Below are 7961 nucleotides of genomic sequence, written 5' to 3'. Positions count from 1 at the left end.
GATTTCTGTACGTGCACAAATTAAAGCTCAGAAGCAATATAATTCCGGAAATATGGTCTTAAATGGATTAGGAAGCCTACCAAGGTGAAAATACTAGTATTACACCACCCCTGCTTGTGGGGAATATTATATATATAAAATTATGAGTGAACTCCAAAGAGAAATCGGTAAATACGACTTCACTGAATTTGTTCTCGTTATTTCTTCCTCTGCAAGTATTTGTTTATATCTCTATTTCCACTGTGGTTCCCAGCAATTCCACACTCAGGGTCAGGCGTGTTTCCGACCAAAGAAAAAGTACAAGGGTGTGCAAGTGACAGCTTTCTATTTACAAATTCCAAAGCAGAGTGACCGAGTTTACGAGGAGAACTTAAATGCAGCATAAGCCTCGCTTATAGGCGAGCCTTGCAGTGCGCAGACTGTCTGCTGCACCGCGTGCGGAGCCACCGGTGATTTTATGTAAGCCAGCATTGTTTTATATAAGGCGCATGCAGCCCATTCCCTAACAAAACATGCAAGTGGTTGCAACCCATGTGCAAAGCTGAGAGCCAATAAAGTGAAAGCCGCACTATTGAACAGTGCTGCAAGAAACCCAACACCCCAAAACATCTCAAATGGGTAAATGATAGGCACTCTAGGTTTGTCGGCTGTTTTAATGGAGGATCACTGTTGTTTTTACTCGCAGTTTCTACACCATCAGTGCTGTTAAACCATTAACACCAGAAAATATCCCAGCTGGTTAAAGGAACTATACACTATATGGACAAAGTATTGGGCCACCTACACGATACACCTACAGCTTTAATGGCATCCCATTTTAAGTCCATAGGCATTAATGTGGAGTTGGTCCCCCCTTTGCTAGAACAGCTTCCACTTTTCTGGGAAGGCTTTCTACAAGATGTTGGAGCGTCTCTCTCCGTTGTAGAAGCTCTGTTCTGGTTGATCCCAAAGGTGTTGGATGGGGTTGAGGTCGGGGCTCTGTGCGGGCCGCTCAACTTCTTCCACACCAAACTCAGCCGGCCACGCCTTTATGGAGCTGCTCTGTGCACTGGGGCTCAGTCATGCTGGGACAGAAAAGGGCCTTCCTTCGCCAAACTGGTCCCACAAAGCTGGAAGAAGAGACTTGTCCAAAATGTCTCGGTGAGCTGAAGCGTTCAGATTTCCCTTCAGTGGAGCTGAGGGGCCGAGGCCGAGCCCAGAAACACCAGCCCACAGCGTGATCCCTCCTCCAGCAAACTGCACAGTCGGCACAATGCAGTCAGAGGGAACGTCCTCCTGGCGTTCCCCAAAGCCAGACTCGTCCATCAGACCGCCTGATTGGTCGCTCCACAGAACACGTTTCCACCGCTCCAGAGTCCAGCGGCGGCGTGCTTTACACCGCTCCATCCGCCACTCGGCATCGTGCTCGGTGATGTGAGGCTGGCGTGCGGCCGCTTGGCCATGAAACTCCCGGCGCTCAGTTTCTGTGCTGATGTTGATGCCAGAGGAGGCTTGAAGCTCTGCAGTTACTGAGGCAGCAGAGCGTCGGCCACTTTTACGCACTATGAGCCTCGGCGCTCGGTGACCCTGCTCTGTAACTTTATGTGGTGCTGCCCCCTGGTGGCTGAGTCGCCGTGGTTCCTAAACGCTTCTACTTTGCAATAATCCCACTTCCAGCTGATGGTGGAATATCTAGGAGGGAAGAAACTTCAGCAGCTGACTTGTTGCAGCGGTGGCTTCCTATTACTTTACTATTACAGCAGCACGCTGGAACTCAGTGAGCTCTTTAGAACGAGCCGTTCTTTCACTGATGTTTGTAAAGGCAGACTGCATGGCTAGCTGCTTTTTTTTTTTAAAACACCTGTGGCAACAGGACTGAATGAAACACCTGAATTCACTGATTAAGAGCTGTGGCCCAGGACTTTTGTCCATATAAAGTATGTTACATCAAGGCCATAATTGCATAAGGTAATGAACTGAACTTGATTACAAATTAATTCCCCCACAGCACACTTCTAGGGTGTATTAAGGATCATATAGCTGAAGGTCATATGACAAATGTTATTGCTTTGCAGTTTCATATAGGGAACTCAAGCCCTAATTGGAAAATGTCAAAGCCAGCAAGAAAAGTATGAACATGGCACAAATTGCAGCTCACTGCACTGTGGTGATTGAAAATGCATGGGCTTACCGAAATAAAGTGCTAACAGTGTTTTTTCTTGGCTATTTGGTATAAGTCCAAAACTTGTGTTTAATTACCATATAATTCACGGGCATCCTTAATAACCAGAGCGGTGTGGATGCCAGAGCTGCACACCGGCTGTGACTCACCCAGTGCTCCCAGCAATACTGACGAGTCCTGCATTTGATTTTATTCACCTGTTGTAAGACTTCATCTATTCTTCATCACAGTGAGGGAATTATTGATAGGTTTATTCTGGTCGTGTTTCACGAGGTGCACAGTTACCATTTCATTTCTACAGAGTAATAAATTATTCTGTGCACAGGAACACGGGCTGAAGTGTTTGATGGGGCTCCTTGCATCAGGGCCCAATGGTTACAGATTTGGGGATGCTTTGATGCAGGACCTGTGAGCAACTACCCTGAGCACGTCTTACTACTGCCACCCAGTGTTCAGTTTCGGTCAAGCACCCTAGGTCTTGGCATAATTTGATTTGAAACGAATAAATAAATAAACTATCTAAAAATATTTCATTATATAATGATATATTATGTTTAAATCTCAGTCACATAAAAATGTGCAAGACAATAAAATAGTTAAAGTCTAAATTTTAATGTAGCTTCTCAAATGAAAACCAGTGTTATCTGTAGCAGAGCCACAATATAATTTCACATTTATAAAACAACGCCACCTTAAAAACTGCCCCCCGTCCCACACCACCAGCCCACCCCCCCAATAAAAGTTACTGGTTTAGGCCTGATCTTTGGTTGATTAGAAGTTATGAAGCATAGCAAAGGTCTAAAAAATAGTGAATCTGCTGTGCTGCGTGTATTGGGGCTGGTTTCCCTCCTGGTAAGTGGGTATATTACATTTCGAAAGGTGAAGATGCAAACATATGTAAACCACACTCAGTACAAACAGAGAGACAATCATCTGAAATGTGAGAGACCTTGAGGTAATTTTACAAGCTGCTTCTTACGTCTTTCCTGGAGTCCAATTTCTTTACCTCACCCCTCGCTCCCACTCTTTTTGTGTTTTTTTTTTTTAATGCAAATATAATTGCATATATCTAAAACCAAGGCCTATCTTAAACCCCGGCTTGGACTCAGAAACATAATGTACAAATACATTAAAAAAATACTCTGCAAGATCATGGCTGCAGCATTTTGAAATCGTGACAATATTTAGGCTAAGTGGGATAAAAAGGCAAACTGTGGTGTAAATGTCAGCAACACAATGACATGATGCCTCGGATTCCCTCAAGCCTTTTATTCAGTGGATATCCTGCAATCTTAGCTTCCTTCACATTTGAGAAACAGCACATTGTTCTGCTACCCTAAAAACCTTTAATAGCACATTGACAGAGACGAACATGATTTCAACTGTTATGTTGGATATTCCTTCTGATAAAAAAATAACATAATTAATTCAAAAGGCATCTAAAAGTTCCTTCGTTCCCGCATTACACTAATGCCATTGATACAAATAAATATGATTATGCCCTTCCTGTGAATAAAAAGTACTTTTTTCCCCTAACTCTGAGTCCTGACAATAGGAAACAAATCATATAGCTTGGTTATTTTCAAAATAATTCTAAAAGGCCCATAATAAGTGTAAATATCTTTAAATAAAAGAGACTAAAAACCCATCAAAAACCTTTACCATAATACCTCCCAACTTCTCAACCCAACCAACATGTAGCCACACAACTGTGCAGCTGAATCCATGGTATGTACCAGTAATCAGTCAAATGCTGCATTATTTTACATTCCCATACAAAGGGAAGGCCACAGACTCCTCATCAGGTAATCCAGTTTGCTGGTTTTACACCGCCATGTTGCTCTTCTCAGCTGGCAGCAGTTTCTCCTTGGCTGAATCCTGAGGGATTTTCGGGGAAACCCTCTTCATTTCCTGACCTCTGACCCAAGTGTAGGCCGATGAGCCGCCCAGCACCATCATGTTACTGGTCCACCACAGCAGGCTCTTGCTGGACGAGTTATACACCACAGCGATGACAGTCTGCGCGCAGGCCTTCGCCGTCCCTGACACGTTGTGTGTGAGGGGGCTGGTGTATTTAATCTGGAGGCCCGTGACGTAGCCGATGGCGAACCCAAACACTCCCCCGAGAGTCATCATGCCCCAGAACTTGAGGTCAGTGAGGAGGCTGAAGCTGGCCACGTGGCCCAGCTCGCCAAACACAATGATGAGCGGGACGAAGAGGACGCAGGCGTTGACGTTGTTGTAGAAGGACAGCTTCCAGATGTTGTCGTCCACCGCCGGCATCACTTTCTTGGTGTAGATGGCGTTGAGCGAGACGCAGGCGCTGGCCAGCACCCCGAAACACACGCCCGTCCAGGACAGGGAGCCGGCCACGCCCTCCTGGTCCACGCCGAGCCAGAATCCACCTGAGGAACAATGCCATATGAGAGGGTTCAGTGCCAAAAACACATCAATTAAGCGCGTTTAAACACTAGAAAAGGCCTACGTGCTGTTAACTGAATGTGAGCACAGGAATATTTCAGCTTTGCAAATGTCCAACCATGACTTTGTACAACTGTACAAAATCAGTGTTGCTGGATTCTCAAAGTCTCATGAAATTAACTATCACTATAATTAAAATGGACTTCCATAGTTAATTTTAACTTCTTCAACTGAGTCTTGTTGGCCATTTTTAAAACCTCAAAATTCACTCATTCAATTGGAATTTCTGATAGACAGATAGATGGATGTACTTCACTGATCCAAAATTGGAAAATTCTTGTTACAGCAGCAGGGTGTCCAGACACTGTATAGGAACAGTAGTAAACTACACAAAATATACCTCTCAGCATTAGGAGAGATAAACATAAATATTTAGTAGCTCAATACAAAGAATATAAGAAAAAAAAAAAAAAAACATTGTATACCCTATAAGAGTAATAAAAAATACAATATACTGAAACAGCACTACATTATTGAAGAGCTTGTTTTAGTACCAACATGCCATTTATAAGCTTCAAAAAACTTCAAACCTGTAGTTATGTGAGAACCACTGATGATTAATGTGACATTGTGGAAGGGAAATATGCTTCTCAAGAATTATGATGCATAAGAGGAATGAGAGGGGGAGGTTATGTTTTATTTAAAAAGCTGTTTAGGTCGTCAACAGGACAGATGAAGTACTAGGTTTGGAACAATATGTTTATCTCCTGATTCAATACTATCACGACTTGGGTGCCAATTCGATATTTATTGTGATTTTACAAGAATTGTGATTCGATATTACAAATTATTATTATTATTATTATTTTCTAATTATCCCCTAGTTTGTGAATGTGAAGTTTCATGAAGCTGTAATTATTCTAGAGGTCACTATAGGTCATTTTATACAGTGATGTCAAGTTTCACTCCAGTGAAATGGCTGCTATGGGGGCAAACATTATCACACATGAATCAAATGTGGCTCCTTGAATCCACAAGAGTCTCAGCTTTCCTGTCAAAGCCAACTGATGCAGCTCCAAGACTGTTTAGGCTCCAGTCTGCACAAACACACCATTTTACAACAGGCCACAAGAACACATGTGGACTGCAGGGTTTGTGGCCCAAACTGCATGGGATTAGCAGAAGGTGGGCACGTCTGCAAAGGTGAGAGCCGTGGCTGCCCAGAGAGCCCATTTTCATTCACACAGCTGGAGGTCAGAGGTCAAGGGACTCCACTGGAAATGCCAAATCTCCCCTTGTCAAAATTTAACCAAAACTGAAGCGATATTTAGCCACCTTGCTGACAATCTACCACGACATGTGTGGACTGAATATGTCATCTAGTTTAATATGATACCAGTAACTTCTCTTCAAATGGATTCAGTGTGTTCAAAAATGATTAAAAAGTCATATAAAAGAATCGCAACACTTAAGTGAATCAATGTGTTCCCACCCCTGATGGAAACCCAATACCTAAGAATCGCGATACATATCAAATCAACACCAAAGTATCGTGATAGTATCATCTCAGGAAATAAATATACCATCCCAGCCTTAGATAATAGGTAGGCTGATAAATAGGCCGAAAGCTAATATGTCATCACCACAGTGACTGCAGACTTTTATTATTAGCCGCATGACCCATTTCCCCAAAGGTCCGCACACTGTCCCAGTTGCAGAGTAACCCTTACAGAGACGATCAACCAACTTCCTCCACTAGAAATGGCATTTGAATGAGAGAAAATGATTTAAAAAAATAAAAATAAAAAAAAAATAAGATAAAGCCTACCTAGGATGACTCCACAGCAGAGAATGGCTTTGAAAGAGGTGCCCTGCTTCAGCACCACGTACGACAGCAGCACATTGAAGACGGTGCTGAGGGAGCGGCCCACCGTGTAGAAAGCGACTCCCACGTGTTTGAGACACAGGTTGTTGAAGGTGATCATGCCGATGAAGACCACCGACAGCGGCAGCACCTCCCGGCACACCTTCAGGTCAAAGCGGAGCTCCGGGAAGCTGATGAGCCCCGGGCAGAAGGAGGACAGGGACTGCAGGAGCCAGCACAGCCCCACGGTCACCACGCACTGGTAGAAAGTCACAAACAAAGGCGCGTCCAGCTCACGGTTATCCAGGAGGTAATTGTTGAGGAAGACCATGGTTATGGAGATGAACCAATAAAGCGCAACCACAGCCGCTATCCTGACGGCGCGCAGGAGGAAAGTCTCTCCGTGTCCATCCGGATCCGCGGAGTCCGAGTTGTTGGCCAGAGCCATCCTCAAGATGTTAGACCGCTTCAGCTGCGTCCTGTTCATGATTAAAGCACAAGAGAGGTGGACGCCGATGCATGTAGGTGAACTATAACCATGTAAAGTGCATTAACCGTGTTGTCCCGGAGCCATAACACATCGTCATCCGGCTGCTCTGCTCTTTACTGCCGCCACTTCCTGCTTTGCTGTTTGCCTTCTCTCTTTTTTTTTTTTTTTTTTTTTAAAGGGACAGTCCACGTCAAAAGTCACGACGTTAACCAAATCCAAGAACGCTTTGTAACAAATCACCAGTTTTACTCAAAATGTATGCGTATTTCTAAAGCTATATCCTCATCATGATGTTTCACCTCTCAATTTCCAAATTTACATTCAGCACTCTTGTTTAATAAACAGAATTTATTTATTATTATTATTATTATTATTTGTTTGGTTTTGTGCGCTGTCTAAATCACATTATTTCCTGATTGGTGTTGTAAGCATGCTATTTCCTCATCATGATGTTTCACCCCGCAATTTCCAAATTTACATTGAGCATTCTTGTTTAGTAGATGCAGTATTCCTTTTTTGTTACTGTTATTATTATTTCTGCACGCTGTCAAAATCACCTATTTCCCCTGATTAGAAGTATCTTATTCCACAGACAAAAGGATGTGTGTTACCTGGTCGCTCCTTTGTGTGTTCATACACGAGTTGGCCACTTCGTCCACCATGCGCTTGTAATGACATGCAACGAGGAAGTAGGGTTGCCATAAAATGCCAATTGTCTGGTGTCACCCCTCCCACCTGAGCTGAGGCTTTCTGTCAGCCTGTTTTTCCGGACAGGTAGGACTGACGTGTTATACCATCCAGTCAAGGGACAGCTGATAAAGCAGGCCACCATGCAGGAGGATGTGAAGAGGTCTACATGCTGTCTTTTTTTTTTTTTTTTTTTATAAAGAGTATTATAATAATGATAATACATTTTATTTATAGGGTACTTTTGAAGCAAAAAGCTCAAAGTGCTTTAAAAAGGTTTGACATTTCAAAATAATGGCAAAAAAAAGGCAACAGTTGCAAGAGCTAAATCCATGCAT

The 7961-nt window shown here is 43.3% G+C and overlaps 1 protein-coding gene across 2 annotated transcripts; it reads right to left on the bottom strand.

Annotated features, from left to right (window-relative positions):
• Window positions 1–3128: 3128 nt before the first annotated feature.
• slc35c1 (solute carrier family 35 member C1) lies at window positions 3129–7695 on the bottom strand. 2 transcript variants are annotated; one of them, XM_030048593.1, is made up of 3 exons: window positions 7548–7695; window positions 6411–6925; window positions 3129–4566 (listed from the first exon to the last, which is right to left on the bottom strand). In XM_030048593.1, the coding sequence occupies exons 2-3, from the start codon at window positions 6892–6894 to the stop codon at window positions 3986–3988; spliced, it is 1065 nt and encodes a 354-aa protein (XP_029904453.1). In that variant the 5' UTR covers window positions 6895–6925; window positions 7548–7695; the 3' UTR covers window positions 3129–3985. The 2 variants fall into 2 exon arrangements, with proteins under 2 accessions (XP_029904453.1, XP_029904452.1); XM_030048592.1 differs by lacking the exon at window positions 7548–7695 and having other exon boundaries at window positions 6411–7069.
• Window positions 7696–7961: the final 266 nt, after the last annotated feature.

The sequence above is a fragment of the Myripristis murdjan genome, chromosome 3, assembly GCF_902150065.1.
Source record: "Myripristis murdjan chromosome 3, fMyrMur1.1, whole genome shotgun sequence".
NCBI lineage: Eukaryota > Metazoa > Chordata > Actinopteri > Holocentriformes > Holocentridae > Myripristis > Myripristis murdjan.
The sequence above is the reverse complement of the archived record's forward strand: the minus strand, read 5'-3'. Positions and strand labels throughout refer to the sequence as shown.

Bases quoted from the DNA above. Each gene is read 5' to 3' on its own strand.
- slc35c1 (XM_030048592.1), bottom strand. From the start codon at position 6,933: ATGAACAGGACGCAGCTGAAGCGGTCTAACATCTTGAGGATGGCTCTG. The intron at 4,567-6,410 runs GTAGGCTTTATC...ATTGTTCCTCAG, and splicing joins CTGCTGTGGAGTCATCCTAG to GTGGATTCTGGCTCGGCGTG.